The sequence below is a fragment of the Amphiura filiformis genome, chromosome 8 (genome assembly GCF_039555335.1).
Source record: "Amphiura filiformis chromosome 8, Afil_fr2py, whole genome shotgun sequence".
Taxonomy (NCBI): domain Eukaryota; kingdom Metazoa; phylum Echinodermata; class Ophiuroidea; order Amphilepidida; family Amphiuridae; genus Amphiura; species Amphiura filiformis.
Window position 1 is genome coordinate 68,720,738 of NC_092635.1, and position 23,303 is coordinate 68,744,040.

Consider the following 23,303-nt stretch of genomic DNA (forward strand, 5'->3'; position numbering starts at 1 on the left):
AAAACAATAGGCAATATTAATTGCTGCATTCATTATATTAGTTTTAATATTAGGAAAATATCTTACATTTTAAAAACACCGTCAGGACATTGACCAGCTACGTAGCATTTAACTGGTAAAGAAAATCAATCCCTGTATAAGTTAGCTATCAATGGTATCGATTGTGCCATACGTCATACTTTAGTAACTTATTCACGCATGGTTTGTAACCAATTGACTTTATGTTGTGATCATTTCGAGCAATGAACCCGTTCACCTGGAAACGATCGATTTAGATGTCCGACTAGTACTACGGTGAATATCAACTGGACTTTATAGCTCTATAATTTGAACTTTAAAATCTACTTATATTAAAACACACGACATTGGGATTTAACAATTTGTTCAGTATTATCATAGGCCTTCAAACACATGTGTTTGGAGGCCTATGGTATTATAAAGCATGATCATGATATTATGCGCTAGTGTGTGTTTCGGGCCCGGCTATGTTATTTTAGATATAGGCCTACATGTATTTCATTTGTAAAATGCTGAATATTTTGCAATGGTGTCATCTTGTATAATTATGATCCACCTGTTTTTGGCCCTTTTTAATTAATAGAAGCTCGATTATTCTCATTTGATGTTTGATTTATTTTACATTAATCATAATTTATGACAATGATGTACCTGCACGAGCGATTGCCGAATAGGGTGCAACTCTACTAGTCTTATTACAAGACTGCCCTACCCCAAACCCTAACCCTAAACTCCGTAAACGAGGACTGGACTCAAGTCTAGCGAGTTGCACCCTATTCGTAATTGTACCCTATTCTAGAACACCGTTTGTAACTATACCATTTTAACACCACAGAATGTATATTCGTACTTTTTTTATGGTATATATATCGAACAGACAATTATATAGTTATGTGACCTTTGTCTCGAAAGCGTCACCTAACTCTACTATATATGGTTATGTGAAAGTAGTATTTCTAGTATTTGGCGTGCACGTATTATCTAGAATCTATTGTTTAGCGTGCAGGTTTTAGATAATGCATTGTTTAGCGTGCAGGTTTATATAATTTGGGCTGTGAAGGGTAGTTCGCGAAAATAATGCACGGGAGAAGAATACATAACGATGAATAGAAACGGGCACTAGAAGTGTATATTTACATAAGAAACAGGGACCATAAAGCAATTTCTCTGCTTGTGCTGCATTCGTATACATAACATACTGTCAGAAAAATACCTTAATGATACTTCTGTATTGGATTCATCAGAATACAAAGACAGTGCAGTCAATGCTATCTCTGCCCTTCAAAATAATGACAAATATAGTAAGAATATTATGCATGATTTCACTGTTTTTCTTTATTACAAACACATGTATGAACAGTAATCCAAAAAACACAAGTTCCAAGGATCTACAGTGTCTATTAGAAAAAACCACTGGCACTTTTCCAACATGTGCACCTGTTAATTGCAGAAAAAGAGCTGGGAATGAGGTGCCAATGTTTCATAACATGACTCAATCAGAAGAATCCGCCTCTGCTTTTAAACAGTACATGTGTTCCAGTTAAAATTCACACAACCGTATGGAAGACATGACTTGAATCTGCCACACATGGGGTGTGGATTTCAAATGAAGTTACCCATTCAGGTAACCATATTTGAAATTTGCACTCCCTGTGTGGAAGATTAAGGTCATGTCTTCCATTGGAGGAGTGTTGATTTCTAATATAATAGCTTATTCCATGCATTCCCAAAGTGCTAAGCTTTTCTGACAAACTGGAGCAAAAAGGGAAATGTTCCAAACACCAAAGACTGTGGGAAATTAGTCAAGCTGTTTTTAAAGTTTGACTCGACTACTCAGTGCTAGAAGTGGGTAAGTGCAATAGCTGCCCTGTGAACATTTGGCAAAGTCACAGTATATTTGTACTCATCTATACATGGCAGCTACACATGGCAGCTAATGCACTTACCCATTTCTGGCAGACATGAAGTTCAACCTGAGAATGAATAATCTTGTCAATTGACATTCAGCTATTCCAATTGTAATCCACCATAGACCGTGAAGAGATGGACGGTCGTCTGGATCGTAAGTCTATAGAAATTTCACATTATGCTGAGACCATGATCGTCTCGCTCGCACCTAGCGTGTTTGAAAGAAGCGGCATTCAATCGAAGTACACACGTTGTCTCTGACACAGATTACGACTGCAATGTAAACTCTGTTGTCGCAAAACAATTATAGTTACAAGAAATGAAACGGTAAAACCCTTATTTGCTGCAGTTTCAAGTTAATTAAATAAATACATATATTCACCGTTTGATTTATCTAACACTACCTGTTACTCTGGCATTGAATGAGTTTCAATTTATGTTATATAAGCCTTGGTCTCAACGTCACACTTACACGGATGCTCCGAGCACAAAATTCCATTGGTTTGCGACTGATAATGCAATTGAGTGGACGAGAATTGTGTTATTGACCTTTTGTACGGTAAATCGATTCGATGGCAGGTTTAAAGACTATCTTGCCTTTGTGTTTGTGCGAGACGATCATAGCTTCAAAGGATATGCCGCAGATGACCGTCCATGTCTTCACGGTCTATGAATCCACACACAAATCTTCCACACAGGGAGTTACCTGAATAGATGACTCCATTTGAAATCTACACCCCCTGTGTGAGAGATTAAATAGGGGGTGTATCCGTGTATGGATTTCAATTGCCCATTACAATCACTCAACATAAAAAAAATAAATTGACATCCAATTTGGCATTTCAGCTATTTGTTGAATGACTTGAATACTTTCATACCAGCTGCAAAAGAAATCTTTAAAATATGATTTATTTTTTTAAATGACAATTGTTACAACTTAGGCACTATATTATTTGAGCACATACTTCTTCATTGTTAATGAGAGTTCTTTGAAACTTTTTCAGAAAAAAGTTTGAAGTGAACTACAATCCCCGAAATATGTCTTGAAACATTAAAGCGTCTTTAGGGGAAAATAAGTCCCCCCACTCCCCCGTGCAATGTTGAAACGTGCAAATGTGTTCAGCGTGTCTCCAAAGTGTCGCAACATTGAATGATGGGGGGTGGGGAAGTGAAAAGTGTTAATTGATGGCCCAGCTTTCTTCTAATTCCAAATATTGAACAATTTTATCCACATTAAAAATACACTTTTGATTTCATTCAAGATGCCTAAAGCGTTTCAAGGACATTTTTCGGGGATTGTCTGAGGCAATCGCTAAAATTAACATCTGATTTTAATCTTTTGGCTATAACTTTAAAACTACTTGATAGAATCACTCCAAATTTTCAATGAATATTAGTTAGTGCATAAGCTATGATGTGGATATAAAATAAAACAACTATTCGTATCAATTTTGACTATATCGCCGTGCACTACAAGCAGGTTGCACCCATCACCTGTGTATGTCTACAATCATAGATTGAATACAATAGTGCTCTTTTCATACATACTAATCTTACAGATGTGAGTGATCAGCATGATATAGTTCAATGCATAGGTACCGCGTGAAAAAATTTCCATGACTATTTATTAATAGATAGGCTATGATGTGGGCACAAAATAAAACAACTAATCTTTTATTTAGATAGTGGTCAAATAATTCTTTTGTACTGCATCCATTTGCATATCTTCTGGAGCGTGCCTATAGAGGAGATGATTTGAACTAATGACCTTATGTGCAAGCACTCTATAAGTAAATACTTATGAAAGCGTATGAAACTTGAACGGGGGGGGGTGTGGGGGGAGGGGGGGTTACACGATAATCGATTATCGATTTTCCTCCACCACCCTCCACCACACAAATATAGCCCCCCCCCCCCCTAATCATCCTTAGCGACTGCGATTGAACATGACAGTCTGTGATCATCATTTCCGTGTTAGGTTTTAGAATTTAATTGAATATTGACAATTAATTGATCATTGATTGTCGGTTATTGACTGTCTATTGCCCCCCCCCCCCTCCCACCACCACCAACAACTCAAACACTGCTTAACAACGACATCTACCGGCGTGGCGTGTTAAATAAAGACTGTGATCACAAACTCCTACACTAGTGGAAGTTTTGGATGAGAAAACGGACATTTTGATGAGAATCGGCCAAAATGGTGAGAATTTAATTTTCTCATTCTCATGGATGAGAAACTCCCTGGTGTGTGTGTCAATCATTATTGTCTTATTAAAACTGGTGACAATTGCTAATCCCCGATTATTATTTTCTCATCCAAAAGAATGAGAAAATTAAATTCTCACCATTTTGGCCGTTTCTCATCAAAATGTCCGTTTTCTCATCCAAAACTTCCACTAGTGTTATCTGACAATTGCATTTAAAGATGTCCGGATCTATGTGTGTCTTTATTACAATTAAAAAAACAATCAATTATCATGCCATAGATAAATTAGGGTTTTAAAACTTATTTTCGTGTTTCACAATGTCAATTGTAATGAATATAGTAGAAAAGTTTACTGGTTTGAATAAGTCACACACACACAAAAAAGAAAACAAAAAGTGAAACTGTTGGGGCTCGAACCACTAGCATTTCGTTTCACCGTCTGAAGTACTGTCCATTACACCACGCTGTCATGTTGAAATAATTACGGGATTCCGTGATATATGGGTGCGCATTGTATTCTCGTGATTATGAAAATGGTAAATCTCGACAGACGATTTACATTTGCTAAAATCAGTAAAATGTAAATAATGTTAGAGCTAACAAAACGTAAAATAGTAAAATTAGATGTAGTTTTTAACAAGCTTTCAAACAAAACACTTTACAAATAAAAGTTGACACCAAATCGGCCTAAATTATGAATTTTGTCAACGGTTTACCATTTCTAAATTAAAGAAACTCCTTGTATTAATATTCAGTATTAGACTATGGTAAACCGTCAAATCACTATGTGATTCAATGGGACGATTTACAATCGCACTTTACCATTTCACGCAAATAAAATGATCAATTTTAAAGATATTTCTGCATGAGTAGGCCTACTTCATGAGCGTACTAATGCGATTTTTTTATTGGTTCGGTTTTTTTTTGCTTTGGGGGAGGGCGTTGATCTGAAAAATGTGCAAAAGGTCGTGTTTTGACTATATTGCCCTGCACTGCAGCGTTCACGCGATACATATCCACTGAACTATATCATGCTGATCACTCACATCTGTAAGATTAGTATGTTTGAAAAGAGCGCTATTGTATTCAATCTATGATTGTAGACATACACAGGTGATGGGTGCAACCTGCTTGTAGTGCAGGGCGATATAGTCAAAATTGATACAATAAGTTGTTTTATTTTATATCCACATCATAGCTTATGCATTAACTAATATTCATTGAAAATTTGGAGTAATTCTATCAAGTAGTTTTAAAGTTACAGCCAAAAGTTTAAAATCAGATGTTAATTTTAGCGATTGCCTCATACAATCCCGAAATATGTCTTGAAACATTAAAAGCGTCTTTAGGGGAAAATAAGTCCCCCCACTCCCCCGTGCAATGTTGAACGTGCAAATGTGTTCAGCGTGTCTCCAAAGTGTCGCAACATTGAATGATGGGGGTGGGGAAGGAAAAAGTGTTAATTGATGGCCCAGCTTTCTTCTAATTCCAAATATTGAACAATTTTATCCACATTAAAAATACACTTTTGATTTCATTCAAGATGCCTAAAGCGTTTCAAGGACATTTTTCGGGGATTGTAGGCTCTGGGAATGGAGGCTCAGTTCTCCCCTGCCCCCCTAATAATTTTGGTGCAGGGGCTTGAATACCCCCCACCCCAATAATTCTAGGTAAAGTAAAAAACTGACCTGATACCAGAAAATGGCCATTTTAAAGTAGCCAAATAATCTGACAGTGAGGGGGAATCCCCCCAAAACAGGTCATCAACAAAATTTGGTTTGGTCATCCCTCCCCCTCCTCCCCGTTGAAAATCTTCCAGATCCACTAACTACCAAAATCCTGGTAAAAGAAGTGCAGTGTTTTTCACATAATCTAAATAGGCTGGGTCTTTTCCATATCGCTTCATCCCTTGTCTCTCCAAGATTGGTACCCCACTGATTCTCGTTAGGAGGAGGTAGACAAATATTGGTGAAATGACGCTGAGATGCTGGTATCCTGACATGACGGAGGAGGATGACAGGTAGAGACCGGCCCACAGGAGGATCTCACCAAGGTAGTTAGGATGTCTGCTGATACTCCATAGACCTGTGCTGATGAATTTACCCTGGGGATAGATTAATGTAAAAATACCATGGTAAGGTAAGATATTTTGACAGAGTCCTTTTGGTTTGCACACACTGTGTATATTGTGTGAAAAATACTAGATCATTTGTGGATGTAGCCTATGGTTCAATGTGCCTGTATGGTTCTAGTCTCTCTCACTCTCTTCTTTAGACCACATGTTTTCACATGTGAGATATAGTAGAACTACCTGTCTTGTACCGTAGGCCTACAATTAGCTCTATGGCCTTGTTTTGCAAATCTGGTCTACTAAAAAGGTCAATAGCCTTTCTCAACATCTACAATATTATAATGTGGTATCTGTTAAAGGCATTAATTTTGCCCTCAAGGAAGAGGCAGTTCCTTTAGAATGATAAGGTCATTTTAGTGTTGTTTAGAACAATTAAATACAAAAGGACGTTGAACCCTATCATTGGCTATATCTCAAAATCCATATTAACGACAATCGACTCATTTAGCTTGATCACATCACATATACATACCGCATTATCAGGATCAGCCTTGAATACAGTTTTCTGATAATCAGCAACAGCTTCTAGAAGGAACCCTGCTGTCCACAGCCCCCAGCCTGCATAATCTCTAAGACCCAATGGCTTGTCCCTCTTCTCAGAATTTAAGATCATGGTTGGTAACAGAGTAAGCCATACCCATAGAGCTGAAAATGTAAACAGAAGCAAATGACAGAATGATTAAATCTCAGCAGCACACCCCTACCCAAACCAAACTTGAGTACTCCCACCTACAAGAGATGGGTAATGGGTACATGTCACTCTTAAACACAATAAATGCTTTTTGTGTTTAATAATAATAAAGAATAAATTAGCTGTCCATTGATATGCAATACAATAAGAACATGTCACAAATAATCTGAAATATAGATGCTTGAAAAAACTTTTCAAACTTTTTTGAGGAGTTTATATATTTGATCGATATGTTGTTTCTAAAAAGCTATCCCCGAAAGCTATATGCATATATTTGAATATTTTTAATTGTAAAAAAATACTGATTGCAAATTTTGTGTTGCTTTTAATAAACAAAATCACTGAATGAAGTATTGAGCTATCATAGATCCAGTTGAAATCCATACACCCCCTATGGAATATGTGTCCTTAATCTTCCACACAGGAAGCATGAATTTGAAATGGGGTTACCTGAATGAGTGACTCTTTTGAAATCTACACTCCTGTGAGAGAGATTAAGGCTGTGTCTTCCATAGGGATATTCCAAAAATGCCTTGGCTCATCCAATTAGATAATAGTTAAAGGGGCATTTCGTGATCCACAGCCTCATCCCCCACTTTTCTCAAAAAAGTTGAGATTTTTATATCACTGGAAACCTCTGGCTACATAATGTTTATGTACAAAATATTTCTTGCAGATTAATTCGTTTTGCAAAGATATCGTGAAATTTGAATTTCGTTCTGGTGCACCAGAACGAAATTACAACGCATTGTCTATGGAGCAGTGTAATACACATAATCATGCATAACTCGTAAACATAAAATCGGAATCAACTGATATTTTGGGAATATGCTTTTTTCGTGGATATGTACTGATAAATGTCATAAAAAGAGGATGCTAGGATCACGAAATACTCCTTTAAATTTTAATAACACTATCTATAAACAACAGAATTATATTTTTGAAAGATATAGCCAGAGCCTTAACCAGGGTGTGCAACACCCCCCCTCCCCCAATATGCAAAAGTATACAAAAAGTCCCATAATTTAAGCAGCTTTTTTGGTCAAAAAAAGTTCCAAATTTGAGGAAGAAAGTCCACTATTCACAAATCCCCCCCCACCCTCCTTAGAAAAAAGTCCACTTTTTCAAAATCAGCACCCCCCATACGGGCCTGCCTATAGCTTTAATATAAAGTCCATTACCTTGTATAGTCCAATACACAAAGAATGTTTTTGGGTTGTGTTTGACTTTGTCAAATCTACTATCCCCTCCAGCCTGTAGGACACGGGTGAACAGGAATAATCCAAGTCTGCATGGGGAGAAGAAAACAAATGGTCATAAACTTTTTTGAAAAAACAAAACAAACAATGAAATCAACACATTCAATATTTCTTTCAAAAGGTTTTACACAATAATCGAAATAACTTCATGATAAAATGTAGTTCATTAAGGGATCTAGAATGAGCGTTTATGGCGTTTCAACAGTATTTTTTGTGGGACATGAGAGCACCTCAGACGTATCGAATTGCATTCTGAATATGAAGAATGTCTTTCTGATTCAAATAATTTTCAGTTTATGAAAATCACGATATAATACAAATTTTATGACAAATTAATAAAATTTGATATTTTTCACATTTTGAGATATAACAGTCCTCAAGTAAATTTTATAAATTTAATGATATATTCTTAAAGTGTACGTAGCTGGGAGGAAAAGCCGACGATCAATTGAAAATTTTGACATTTCATATTGAAGATATGGATTTTTTTTTTTTTTCCCAAACGGACCTAATTTTTTTGGTGTTTTGGGGAAAAAATCCATATCTTCAATACGAAAGGTCAAAATTTTCAATTGATCGTCGGCTTTTTATCCCACCTACATACACTTCAAATATAAATCATCAGATTTATGAAGTTTACTTGAGTACTGTTAAATATCAAAAATATCAATTTTAATGATTTGCCATAAAATGTGTATTACATTGCGAATTTCAAAAATCAAAATTATTTGATATCAGAAGGACATTCTTCAGTATTCAGAATGCAATTCGATAGGTCTGATGTGCTCTAATGTCCCACAATAAATACTGTCCAAACGTTCATACCCCTTCCCTTAAAGCCATATTATAACATTTCTTTAAAAATAGATTAGTATTTATTTTCCATAAAATGTTAGCTTTTACTGTCAGATATATCCCATTTTAATTTTGAGCCGAACAAGTGAGGTAAAGCAAAGAAAATTGGAATTTACTACTAGCGCCAATGCATGTTACTCTGGCGGTTGTAATATAGTGCGATCCTCTGGCGTGTGTGTGTCCCGCACGCCGTGTACGTAGTACTGTGTTATGAACAACACATACACGTTCGACTAATATTTCTATCGTAATAATAAAACGACGGTTCTGGCGGTTTATTCAAAATCACGAATTTTGACAAAACTACAGCAAGTCTTGATTTTTACTGAGAATCTTTATTTACTAAAGTACATTACAATCGTGTAAAAACCTGAATTTAAATTTTTTTTGAGGGCATTCTTCTCAGCAAATGTTATAATATGGCTTTAAAATGTTTAGTGGGCCTGGCCAATTAAACTCTGTTACACACAAGAAAACAAAATTAAAGTAAAGCAACATACTGGTACTTGTAAACTACACATTTTCACTAGATACATAATACAGAAATGGAAAAATATAACTCATTTTAATAAATTCATCATTGTCATGCGATCAAGCAAAATAGAAGCCAGGCATATTTAATTTTCAGTTTTCTACATGTACATGATTTTATAAAACATCAGAAACCCCATCAAAATTGAATATTAATTTGTAAAGATATGAACAGCTGAACAATAGGCAACAAAAGAAATTATTTCCTTTGTTGGTTGTATCTGAAAATCAATATTTCTGACTTCCGACTGATTTTGCTTGATCACATCACAATTGAGCCATTCCGTTGAATAGAAATCAGCCAGACTTTACCTTACAGCCCATGTAGCTACCATACCAGTTTGCACTTTTTGTCGAAAATAAAACGTATTGCCCCATCTTAGTGTTTGTATTGCAAGGAATAAGAAAGTACCAGAACCTGAAAAGAGAACATCAAACTTTATTGTCTGCATCACATACTGTCAGGCCCGTACGCAGGGGGGGTGCGGGGGGTGCGACCGCATCTCCCCAAATTTGCAAAAGTATATAAAAAGTCCCAAATTTTGAGAATTTTGCGGCATAGTGACAAAAAATCAGGTTTTTACACATTTTTGGTCAAAAAGGTCCAAATTTGGGGAAGAAAGTCCACTTTTCACAAAATCGCCCCCCCCCCTTGGGAAAAAAGTCCACTTTTTCAAAATCAGCACCCCCCCCAAAAAAAATCCTGCGTACGGGCCTGCATACTGTTGTATCTCAAAAGGCAGCCTTATGTGATTTATTCATTATTGTCATCCAATTGTGATTTATGCACATTAAAATTTACTTTAAATATTAAAGGGATTATCACAATATTAATATCTCATGTTCATTCATAAAAGAAAGAAGCATGCTGAAATTTAAAATAACAATATGAAATGCAACAATGAAAATGAAAATCACAAAAGGCAGTCTTTTGAGATATGACATTACATGTATGCGATGCAGACAATGACAAACATGTAATGTCATTATTGCATGGCTACTTTGAGGGGTAATAGTGCAAGAAGACCATACCTACAATAGCTGCCATATAATATTATACACTCTGCCACCACCCCAAGAGATTTTGCCCAATATGATTTTGCACAATCTGTGTCCAAAGAATTTTGATCACAGTTTTCCATAAAAAACCATGTGCACCAGAACTGCATGTGCTTCAGATAGTTTGTTTGTTTGTTTGTTTAAACGGTCGCTCCATGCACGCTTGGGTCCTGATGGGACCAGGCTCAAGCAAAATAAAATGTGGCTTGTAGACAAACACGTTTAACATCATTTCATGGTGTGCAACACCAATTGAGTTAAAATTAACAAACTCAACTGGTCCTGGTCTTGGAGGTGAATTCATATTCCCAGTGGGCACAGGTTAGGATTTCGACGTTGTATCAACGTTGATACAACGTCGAAATATAACCTAACCTGATTTCAACCCGATTTCAACCATGTTTCAACAAACTTTCAATGCAAAAATTAAGGAGGTTGAAATCAGGTTGAAACTTCAACGTTGATACAACGTTGAAATTTCAACCTGATTTCAACCAATGTTTCAATGCACAACTTAATGACGTTACATAAAATATTATTAGGACAAATATGCATATGCCTAGTATAATACATGTTTAAAGGTCGTTAGCATTGAAATTTTAGCCAAGTTTTTCTATATATCAATCCGCATGATCTAACGATTTAAACCGAACTTCCGTTCCCTTCTTCAAGTGGGCAAGCGGCGCACTACCTCAAATACTTACGCGAAAACACCGGGTGGTACGGGGTATGCTATCTGACCCCGTCGCCGCTCAATTGGCGGGCTGATGTTGATATGGGAATTCCTACAACATGGTGAAGTTGGTGCAAGAGACGTTCACAAACACTTGTTAGGGGGGCTGATGCAAAAGGGTGGGGAGGGCTTTAGTTTTGGCCCTCCTAGGGGTAGAGGAGGGGCCTTGAAAAAATGACCAAAAATGTTCCCAGGAAAATTGAGTTTATATGATTTTCTATGGGATTGACCCATAATTTTCATGTCAAAGGGAGGCTGAATTTTTAGAGATCTGAAAGGGGCGGAAAACTTTCGCGATGATTTTTTTTTTGCATCAGCCCCCCTAACAAGTGTTTGTGAGCGGTCCCTAATATGCCTATTCGCATATCTTCAAACTATTTTACTAACCCGATCATATCGCCCCGGGGAATTGCCCGGTATCGCCACTGGCGGCATAGCCGTGTAGTAGCTACAAGGTCGGCATATCGAGGTCGGCACCCATACGCGGGAGGCAACCGGGTGTGGGAGTGGGTGGGCCGGCCGCATCATAGGCCTATGTTGTCGATCATAGTCGGAGAAAGCAGGAGAGTGTTATGGGGGGGGGACGCCCTCTCTAATTTTTTTTTTCATGGGGGACGGCAAGTGTTTATAGGTAGGCCTATACCGCACGTTTGCAAGATATTGTGGGTGGGTATGTACACGCGTGCACAATTGTGTTAACAAGCGTTCGCAAATGTTTGAAAGCACGCACTCATGTTTACAAGTGTTCATGGGTACGCTTGCATTACATTGCCGCACGCACGCGACGTTAGAAGTGTTTGCGAATACGCATGCGCGCGTTCGCAATTGTTTATGGGTACGCATGCACATGTTCAAGTCTTTATAGGTACGCACATGCGTTTGCAAGTTATTGCGGTACGCACGCGCGTTCGCAAGTGTTTGCAAGTATACACATAATGCATACACAAGTGTTTGCAAGTACAAACGCACGTTCTCAAGTGTTTGGGAGTATACGCATGCACGTTCGCAAGTGTGTGCGTGAATACACTCGTTCTCAAGTGTTTATGCGTACGCATGCACGTTCGCAAGTGTTTGCAAGTACGCAAGCGTATGCGCAAGTGTTTACGGGTACGCACACGCATGCGCAAGTGTTGATGGGTACGCACTTGTGTTCGAAAGTTATTGCGTACGCACGCTGCAGCGTGCGTTACGCAATCGAGTTTGCAAGTGTTTTCGAGTACGCATGCTCGTTCGCGAAGTGTTTATGGGTACGCGAAAGTTATTACGGTACGCATGCGAGTTCGCAAGTGTTTGCAAGTGCACACTCGCGTTCACAAGTGTTTATAGGTATGCACGCACATTTGCAAATTATTGAAGGTATACGTGACGCGTGCACAAGTGTTTGTGAGTACGCACACAAGTGTTTATGGGTAGGCCTACGCTTTGCACGCGAGTGCAAAACTGATGCCACTGCCACGAAGCGGACGGCATCAATCAATGACATAATGCCTTGAATGTGTCCGTTTGTTTGAACTTGATGTAGGATCTGGATTTGGATCTGGATAGGCAAGCAGTGAATTCTGCATCACGCTAGAGTTTTATATAGGCTAGTCGGCCTAGGCCTATGAAACATGTTGAAAAACAATTTCAATGTTTTGGATATTCGTTAGTTCTGGTCGCATGTTTACCTATAAACATCTTTCTAATCCTAGATCACCATGTTTGGACATTCAAAAGTTTAAAAATTTTTGGATTAAAATTGTAGTAGTATCGCGCCGCCCAACACTTTTCCAGAACGGATATTGCCCAATGTACATCAGTAAGCAAAAGGAGTTTATGCGTATTATGCGTGTGACGAACATAAACTTGAGGCCTAAATTTGCAAATAAAACAGGTTAGTAAACATTTAAATTTTCTTTAAAGGTCTACTTGACTTTTGGACACATTGCTGGATTTATATTTCAACTTGGTTTTCCATTTTGTATTATCAGGATATGTTAAAATAGTTAAGCTTACTGAGCAGTTAAATTACATGCCTGCTGCACATGCCATGCATGCTGTACAATCATGAATGCACCATTCGAGACACGAAACAGTGCCTTGAAGTTGACATGCTTAATGACTTGTACTTGTACAAGACCCAGTCATGCCAGTTTGGAATATTTGCTGGGGGCAATCAGGCCCGTAGTCTGGATTGATTGGGGGTATTGATTTTGAAAAAGTGGACTTTTTTTTTCAAAATTTGGTAGTTTTTGGACTGGGCGGATTTGGACATTTTTGGACGGACCAAGATTACAGAAGGCATAAAAAACCTCTATTTTTCGCTCGCTGCGCTCGCAAATGGGACTTTTTGGGTTAAAAAAAAGGGGAACTTTTTGGGCCTTTGGCATTTGGGGGGGGGCTGGCTACGGGCCTGGGGGAAATGCAAATGTTTATTGTATAATTAAGAAACTAGGCCCCTAGAGCCTAGCCCTAGTCATATCATGCAGCAATGCTCATGTGCTAGGTCAGGACAATCGCAAATTTTCAATTTGCGATTGTACTGTTTTTGGTCAGTTCTTCTTTCTTTCTTTCTTTCTTCTGTCAAACCTATAACGAGTCATCGTAGCCATATGCTCTAGGCCAGTGTCCAACTCGGTGGGTCAAAGGTCATATGTCATTTATGGCCAAAATGTGATTTTCACTAAAATGCTTCATCTTCCACAAATTACATAATACAATGACGTCACTTGCATACCTGCATACCTGCATCGCCTTAGCCTATGTCTAAAAGTTGTACAAAGAATTGGGGTCAAAGGTCATTAAGAGGGGGGGATCTCACAATTGCATTATCTCGACATCCGTAATGGGTATGGGGCTCAAACTCGGTGACAACAGATCTCATGACCAGGGCCGGGGGACATTTTACAGAGGTCAGGTCAAAGGTCAAATTTTAGAAATGCATTTTCTGTAAGGGATACGGGACTCAAACTCTGTGACAACAAACTGACCAGGGAATATACTGAACACTTTGCAGGGGTCAGATCAAAGGTTATCTTGGGTCAAATCTTATAATTTCTTCTTCTGGACTCAAACTCAGTGACAGCAAATCTCATGACCAGGGAAACATTTTGCAGGAGTCAGTGAGTTCAAAGGTCATGCAGGGGTCCAATTTTAGAAATGAATTTTTTGGACATCTGTAAGGGGTACAAGGCTCAAACTCGGTGACAACAAAATTAATGACCAGGGGGGATATGTTGGAACACTTTGCAGGGGTCAGGTCAAAGGTTAACTGGGGTCAAATCTTATACCGTAATTTCATTTTCTGTAATGGATATGGGGCTCAATTTCGGTGACAACAAACTTCGTGGCCGGGAAACATTAAGGTCAAAGGTCAGGTCAAATGGTCATTAAAGAGTTACATGCCTTGCGATTGTCTGCGCTCTGTAAGCGCAAATCAAATATCTCTAGTGTATTTTTTTTAGACATTAAGTTAGGGGTGGTGCAATAATTATGTGTACCCCGGGGTGAATATAGGGGGGCAAAGATTTTTGGCAGGCCAAAAGGGGGGCAAGCATTTTTTGGCAGGTCTAAAGGGGGGTCAAGCGATTTTTGGCAGGTCGAAAGGGGGGCAAGCAATTTTGGCACAGATATTTTGGGCACCGTTCTTATATCACGCCCTAAAAAGGCGTGAGGAAAAGCGTTACTGAACATGTTCAAATATGCAAAATTTCCTGTAGCTCTTTCGCATTATATGTTAAGACAATTTAAGGTTTTAAATTCGGGTTCCCAAAATCTTGCATGTGTAAGGGGGGGCAAAGATTTTTGGCACATCAAAAGGGGGGGCAAAGGTTTTTGGCACGTCGAAAGGGGGGCAAAGGTTTTTAGCACGGCCGAAGGGGGGGGGCAAGCGATTTTTGGCAGACCATTTTGAGAATTCACCCCAGGGTACACATAATTATTGCACCACCCCTTACTGGTAGGGCAGACTAGATGTGTCTTTGATGATTTGACATGAATTTCAATGTCAAAATGACAATTATTTTTAAAAATAATAAACTGAGTGATAGTGATACCAAGTTCGTGGAAGTCCACATCCCACTGACAAAATGATATTTTAATAAGCGCAGAATTATGAAGCATACATGGCCCAGGCCTATAAATATGGCTAGGCGTAAATAGTAGTACCAGTAATATTTAGTTAGACTAGGCTAGTGGAATTTGTGGAATAAAGTTCTTTTCAAATAGATAGAGCTTAAGAGCTCGGATAGCAACGTTTTCACGTATTTTGTGTGGGACCTGAGAGCAAATCAGACATATCTAATTGCATTTTGATTTGAATACGAGGAATGTCCTTCTAGTACGGTATCAAATAATTTTTGAAATTGAGATTAAAATTGATATTTTTGAAACAGTCCTCGAAGTAAATTCTATAAATCTAATGATATACTTAAAGTATGTAGCTGGGACGATGACGGCCGTCAATCATATGAACATTTTGACCTTTCCTATTGAAGATATAGATTGTTCCCCAACAAAATTTAGGTCTTTTGGGGAAAAATCTATATATGAAAGGTCAAATTTGTCAATTGATAGTTGGCTTTTCATCCCAGCTACATACACTTCAAGTAGATATCATTCGATTTATTAAGTTTACTTTGAGAACTGTTAAATGTCAAAAATTGCCATTTTTAATAATTTGCCCCAAAATTTTTATTGCATCGCGAATTTCAAAAAATTTAAATTGTTAAATATATGAGAAGGACATCCCCTATTCAAAATTAATCATGTTAATGTTAGTTTGTGCTTCCTTGGTAGGCCTAGTTGCAACCGTTTAGTAAACATAACGGGTAGGCCTATATCTAATCTTTTCTGAGAGACTTAAGGTTAAATTACAAATATACATCATATGACCCTAATATTAATAATCTACTTATCTTCGTTTTTTAATAGGCTAAATGAATTATGAACTTTATTCAGTATTTGTATTCACGAGATTTAGACCCTTAAAGCTATAGGCCTATACCTTCCAAGTTATTAAAGGTCGTAAAGATCTTCCTCAAATAGATTCAACATTAAGGTGCAATCTGCAGTTCTCTAGAAAGAAAGTGAGGCTATTTTTAATTTTTCATTAAACTTATCACTGCTCTATGTCAAAAATATCATGTTCTCTGAGTATGCCTACTTTAAACATGTGCAAGCATGAGCCAATTAGTGTTGAACACTCTTTAGGCAGATTTTTTAGGCAGAAGATTTCACATCCCCAAATAATTTCTCTAGTCTAAAGCATGTGTCTAAAGGAGCAAAGATAAGTTATACTTTCCCTCTTTTGGTCCCAAGAATGGCCCTAAGAATTGTTCAGCAGAATTACCCTAAACAGTCAGGAGTAACAGGTCTACCTTCAGTAGGCCTATGCCTATTTTACATTAAGCATATTAATCGTACTGTAAGTCTATGTCAAATATAATGTTTTTGTATGTGTAAATTATGGAAATAATTGTATTTTTAAATCCCTAAATTGTTATTTTTGTCGTTACAGCTGACCTGTTGTTGTGCCACGTGACAATGGAATCAAAACAAGATTGGCCATGCAATAGACAGACTATAGTCCATGACAATGTACAATGTATAAAGCATCAAGAAAATTGACTTAACTTAGAAAGTTTAGATGCAGCCAAAGATTTCGGATGAACTGACAACTTGAGAGAGCCATAATTTTAATACATAAGAGCACGGTCAAATCAAAGATGGAGTAAACTGGCACGGCATGGCATGGACCAACTCCTACACTGAATAAAGTCCATTGTTGAGCAGTTGCTGCCACATACTACTCATCCGCTCAAGATCTAACTTAAGTTGTTAGTCATCATTCATTCCATATAGCCCGCAGATGGAATGAACTCACGCCTCACATTCCAGGAACTGTGAAATGGACCAGCTTCAAAAAGTGTTTTGGTCAAAATGTGATTTTTGGTCAAAAATGTGCAAACCCATCAGCTTAATGATAACAGCTGTTATTGCCTTGATATGTGTCTTGACATAGAAAGAACTAAGCAAGCAAATACAGATTCTGGTCTAGATTTTCTTAATATTGGTATTGATGACATCATCAATGCGATATAAGCCTACTGATAGGGTTGACGTTTTCGATGCTTATCTCCTTCAGCTTAAACTGAGCACGACAAGGATCCTTTGAATACGTTGAAGGGTGGATTGCAAACGCAGAACACTTCCAAAGCTATTGATAATGATCACACTATCTGTATATGATCTGATCACCAGTCTAAGAAGGTTCTGTGAAGTTCTTCGATGAGAAAAATAGAAGTATTCAGTTGTATAATCTGTCAACAATTTCAAGTTTAGTTATACGTGTAAAAGTCAGGACTTAGAAACCATAATTATGTTAAAGATATCTTACGTGGTATCAGAAGTTTTAAGTAAGTTGTAACGTGAAAAGAAGAAAAACTTGAGATTTTTACTCAAGATTTTTAAACAAGCCAGGGGAAACCCTATATTAACATTAAGTATAATGGGCACATTGCATCCAGTACATTCTTAAAAGGTTCCAAAAGGGTCAAGTTCTAAAGTGTCCTCCTAGTACATATATAGGCCCCTAGGCCTATGGATAACCCTCGCACTTTAACACAAACAGCTTTCTGAAAATTCACGAGTTCTTTTGAGAACCATAACTAAATCTAATGTATTTAGGCTCTAAATGTCCAGCTCTAACACTTTTTAAACAAATACACACGTTTTAAAGGAAGGCTCCGCCTATCACAACATTATGCCCTATTATATGTAGGAAAAATAATTATCAAGCACGAATCACGTGGTTTTATCTAAAACAAACTCATGGCGACCATGTGATTCGTGCTTGATTATTATTTTTCTAACATAAATTTATAAGGCATGATGTTATGATTGCCGGAGACGAAGTGCTTAGGAATAAAAGAAAATATTGTTTTCCACATTTTCACTAAACGATAGGTATTTTTGGCAACTCCAACTCCTAAACATCACAAATCACAAATAAAAAGCTTACATATCTAATTTCTAAAAGTTTAAAATGACTTTCAGCCCAAAATTCCAAGCAACCTTGAATTATTTTCGATGTGTGACACACATCTTCATGGTAGGAAGTCCTATGATGTTGTTACTTGTTGTATACATGTATCTAAACATGCATGTCACTTAGCCAAACGTTAACAGTGTTGAAGACGGGATATAAGTGTTCAGGATGCGTTTAGATACAAATTGTATCAAAGTATGATACATGTAACCATGGTAACGTAACTTGAAAATCAAAAGGACGGAGCTGATTTTATTTTGGATTTGCGATGTGTAGGAGAATATGTTTCAAAATATGAAACCATAACTTACCCTGAATTCAAACTCTATTAAGGGATGGAGTATGCACGTTTGGACAGTATTTATTGTGGGACATTAGAGCACATCAGACATATCGAATTGCATTCTGAATACGAAGAATGTCCTTCTGATATTAAAAAATTTGATTTTTTAAAATTGCAATGTAATACACATTTGAGCAAATCATTAAAAACTGATATTTTTAATATTTAACAGTACTCGAAGTAAACTTCATAAATCTGATGATTTTTTCCCCAAAACACCAAAAAAATTAGGTCTTTTGGGGAAAAAATCTATATCTTCAATATGAAAGGTCAAATTTTTCAATTGATCGTCGGCTTTTCCTCCCAGCTACATACACTTTAAGAATATATCATTAGATTTATAAAATTTACTTGAGGACTGTTATATATCAAAATGTGAAAAATATCAAATTTTAATAATTTGTCATAAAATTTGTATTATATCGTGAATTTAAAAAATGAAAATTATTTGATATCAGAAAGACATTCTCCGTATACAGAATGCAATTCGATATGTCTGATGTGCTCTCATGTCCCACAAAAAATATTCATTCCAGATCCCTTAAAATTGCATATTATGTTCTAAAGACACAAAATAAAATTAGAAACAATTTTCTCAATTTCTTGAATAAGGACCTTAAAATATCCCAAATTTTGGTCAAAATTTTTGACCCATATTTTGATTAATAAAAAATTATTGAGAGAACTGTTTCTAGTTTTGTGTCTTTAGAACATGCATGTTTTTTTAAGACACACAAAACTATTTAAGTGTTTTTGGTGTTTTCCAGCTAAGGCGGCAGCCACTATGAACGTGGCTATACCATCTTGAAAAAAATAATGGATTACCTTGTTCTGCAGCTAGAGCACTATAATATTCCTGGTGGATTTTATACCAATAATAGGTGAAAGAAGTGTCCTGTATGTACATGTGTTTTTTGTTTTTTTCAGCTAAGGCAGTTGCCATTTATTACTATTACTTGCATTATAAAGGTACAAAAAATGCTTTGTCAACTCTATAATAACATGTTAATATATCGTGCATCTATTTTTCAAAAGTGTTTTTAGAAAGTTATTAAAACGTTTTTATACCCTTTATATAAACCAACAATAAAACGTTATCTGTAAAATGTTTTGTGTTTGCTGGGCAACTCAACTTGCAGGTTCTCGACGACGTTGAAAAATTTATATGATGATGATATCAAAAATAAATTTCAAAGTTCAAGGTAACTCGACTTATGGCACGTAAAATCTTTGGAAAGCTATTTAGGATTTGAAGGTTAAAAATAGGTCAAATCATCAAATTGAGGCTTTTACGATAAAAAGGTGAGAAATTAGCAAAATCGAATACTAAGAAGATTGCCCAAGTTGCATGTTTACTCAGTGGTGGCCATCTTGAAAAAAAAAATGTGATTTTTGACAAAATGTGTTTCTTGGTAAAAATTTTATTTTTGGTCATAAATGTGATTTTTGGTCAAAAATATGTTTTTTTTTTCAAAACATGTGATTTTTGGTCAGTGGTCAAAAATGTGATTTATAATAAAAAAAATGTGATTCATGGTCAAAATGTGATTTTTGGTTTAAAATGTACTCTTGGTCAAAAATGTGATTTTTGGTCTAAAATGTGATATTTGGTCAAAAATTTAATTTTTGGTCAAAAATAGGATTTTCGGTCAAAATTTGTTATTTGTTCAAAATGTGATTTTTTGGTCAAAATGTGATATTTGTTCAAAATGTGATTTTCGGTCAAAATGTGATTTTTGGTCAAAAATAGGATTTTCGGTCAAAAATGTGATATTTGTTCAAAAATGTGTTTTTTGGTCCAAAATGTGTTTTTTGGTCCAAAATGTGTTTTTTGGTCAAAATTGTGATTTTTGGTCAAAATTTGATTTTTGGTCAAAATGTGTTTTTGGTCCAAAATGTGTTTTTGGTCAAAATGTGTTTTTGGTCAAAATGTGATTTTTGGTCAAAATGTGATTTTGGTCAAAAACATGACCTTGCACAAGACGGGCCAAGCGCGCGGGCCCGCGACCGATTGCCTCCCGCGTTGCGGCGCCGACTGCACCGGCCCTCCGACTCCGACGCATGCTCCACTGCACGAGGCCAACCGACACCACACCCGTAGACTCAGCGCGATGGATGCCGACTGCACCGTCCCTCTGCACCGACCACTGCGCGCTGCTCACCACGACTCCACACCCGGTTGCATCCCGCGTATGGGTGCCGACTGCACCGCCCTCTGCACCGACAACGACGGCGATACCAGTTACCCAGGGGCGATACCAATCCTAGCCTATAATCATGAATTCATGATAATATTCTCCCAGACGGACCACAGCGGTGAGGTTCTACAAGTGGGTACGTATAAATTTATTACTATATAATAATTATATTTAAATAAATATCAGGTTAAAATCGGATTAAATTCAGGTTGAAATTAGGTTGAAATTTCGACGTTGAATCAACGCTGAAATCGGGTTGAAATCAGGTTAGAGTCGATTTGCAAATACAACGTGATTTCAACGTCGAAACGTCAACCTGATTTCAACGTGATTTCAACGTCGGGTGTGCCCACTGGGATTACATTGCTAGGCGATAGTGATTGGATTTAAGCAAATGAGGTACATTGTGTAGTAGAATGCTTTTTGGTGCATTGGGAAAACACACTACTACCTCATTGGCCAAACCATTCGCCTGCCGCTCATTTCGATGATAAATTCAGCTTAAAGGAGGATTTCGTGATCCTAGCATTCTCTTTTTATGACACTTTCAGTAGATATCCAGGAAAAACCTTATTCCCAAAATTTCAGTTGATTCAGATTTTGCATAATTTCAGCTCCATAGGCCACCATTGTAATTTCGTTCTGGTATACCAGAACAAAATTACAATATTTTTGCTAAACGAATTAATCTGCAAGGAATTTTTGGTACATAAACATTATGTAGCCAGATGTTTCCAGTGGTATAAAAATCTCAACTTTTTCATAGTTGGCAGTGGTGATACAAACCTAAGGAGCTGTCCTGTGAGGATCCGTGAGCAGGCATACATCAGTCTTGTCAGACCTCATTTGGAATACTGCAGCACAATCTTGAGCCCTCACAGTAAAAAAGATATCACCAAAGTGGAAAGCATCCAACGCCAAGCTGCCAGGTTCGTCCTGCAAAGATACCAGCGTAGAGACAGCGTGACCTCCATGTTACAAGAACTTCAGTGGAAATCCCTGGAATGGAGGAGACATGCTGCCAGCTTGGCCATGCTGTACAAAATTCAACACAACATGGTTGCCATCAATGCATCTGACTACCTCGCACCAATGATCACCAGCAGCACCAGAAACTATCACCCAAGCAAGCTAAAGAAAATCACCAGCCGCACTCAGCTCTATGGGAACTCATTCTTCCCGAGGACAGTTTGCCTATGGAACTCCCTCCCAGTTGTGGTACTAACTGCACCAACCCTGGAAGTCTTCAGGGGAGGAGTTTCATCCAGCCTGTAATCATGCTGCTTGGTTTTTACTCGCACTTCATCCAGTTCATCGCACCATTTGAGTATTCCAGTTGTCTTCAACTCCAGCACCCTCAATTTTCAAGTTTTTGTTGGCTGCACCTGTATGTCTAGTCTGCACGTGATCAACATTTCTGCACCCTTGGCATGACGTCCGGAAAGGATCCTGCTGAGTATCAACGTAATTTTATACCCTTTATACAAACACTCCGAAACCCACCCTTTCTACATGTAAGCGTGGTTACTGAGCTGATCATAGTGTGGTTATGGTGGTCCGGCCAGCAGGTGCAGATTTGCATCTAAAGAGAATTAGGCCTATTGAAGTTTCGGAATACCATGAACAGAATGGGATTTCAATATTTTTTTTGTGTTTCATTTACAATTGGAAATTACAGTAAGCTTTGAGATTGCAATTGTTGACTTCTGAACCCACCCTTTTTATCAGTGACCACGCTTTATATTTGGACACACATTTTAACCAGACATTTTTCAAACCCACCCTTTTAAGCCTTTTGTGGACCCTTCAAACCCACCCTTTTCTAAAGGCGTGGGTTACCAACAGTGTTTTTTTTTAGAAATTGGGGAAATGAGGCTGGATCATGAAAAAGGCCCTTTTTTAAGCGACTGCCTACTGAAAAGCTCTACAATGTATGAACCCTGGGTATGAACTCGGATACATTCCTGTGTATAAAATGATGCATACCACTCCTAGCTACAGTATTTAATAATTTATATAACAGCCTACTATTAAACTGCCTCATGTATTATGTAATGCCACACTGACTCACCTGCCAAATCATAAAACTTCTCTGTTTTGAGAGCTGCAGCAACAGCAAAACCTGCCCATTGGATGCCCACATCCCACAACCCTGATCGAAGTAGGAGTGTGCTAACTGAGTTCCCCATATTGATATTCATCTCGTCTGTACTTTGCATGCTACAAAAGATAACACAAGATAAATGTTTACACAACACACTGTGCAGTATGGCCTATTTGTTTTGATTTTGTAACAACAGCTGATCAAGGTCATTCCCGGTTTTGAACTTTGACCCAGAGG

At 37.5% G+C, this 23,303-nt stretch overlaps 1 protein-coding gene across 1 annotated transcript; it reads right to left on the bottom strand.

Moving 5' to 3' along the window:
* Positions 1 to 5,933: 5,933 nt before the first annotated feature.
* On the bottom strand, positions 5,934 to 23,266 carry LOC140158337 (uncharacterized). The gene is made up of 5 exons (XM_072181431.1): positions 23,034 to 23,266; positions 9,915 to 10,020; positions 8,139 to 8,245; positions 6,739 to 6,911; positions 5,934 to 6,239 (listed from the first exon to the last, which is right to left on the bottom strand). Exons 1-5 carry the CDS (start codon positions 23,179 to 23,181, stop codon positions 5,964 to 5,966), a joined length of 810 nt encoding a protein of 269 aa, XP_072037532.1. The 5' UTR covers positions 23,182 to 23,266; the 3' UTR covers positions 5,934 to 5,963.
* Between the last annotated feature and the right edge of the window lie 37 nt (positions 23,267 to 23,303).

What these genes read in the sequence shown, in the direction of transcription:
- LOC140158337 (XM_072181431.1), bottom strand. Translation starts at nt 23,181, where the DNA reads ATGCAAAGTACAGACGAGATGAATATCAATATGGGGAACTCAGTTAGC. An exon ending in GAAGTTTTATGATTTGGCAG is followed by an intron (nt 10,021 to 23,033) that starts GTGAGTCAGTGT and finishes TTCTCTTTTCAG; the next exon opens with GTTCTGGTACTTTCTTATTC. An exon ending in AGGCTGATCCTGATAATGCG is followed by an intron (nt 6,240 to 6,738) that starts GTATGTATATGT and finishes ATCTATCCCCAG; the next exon opens with GGTAAATTCATCAGCACAGG.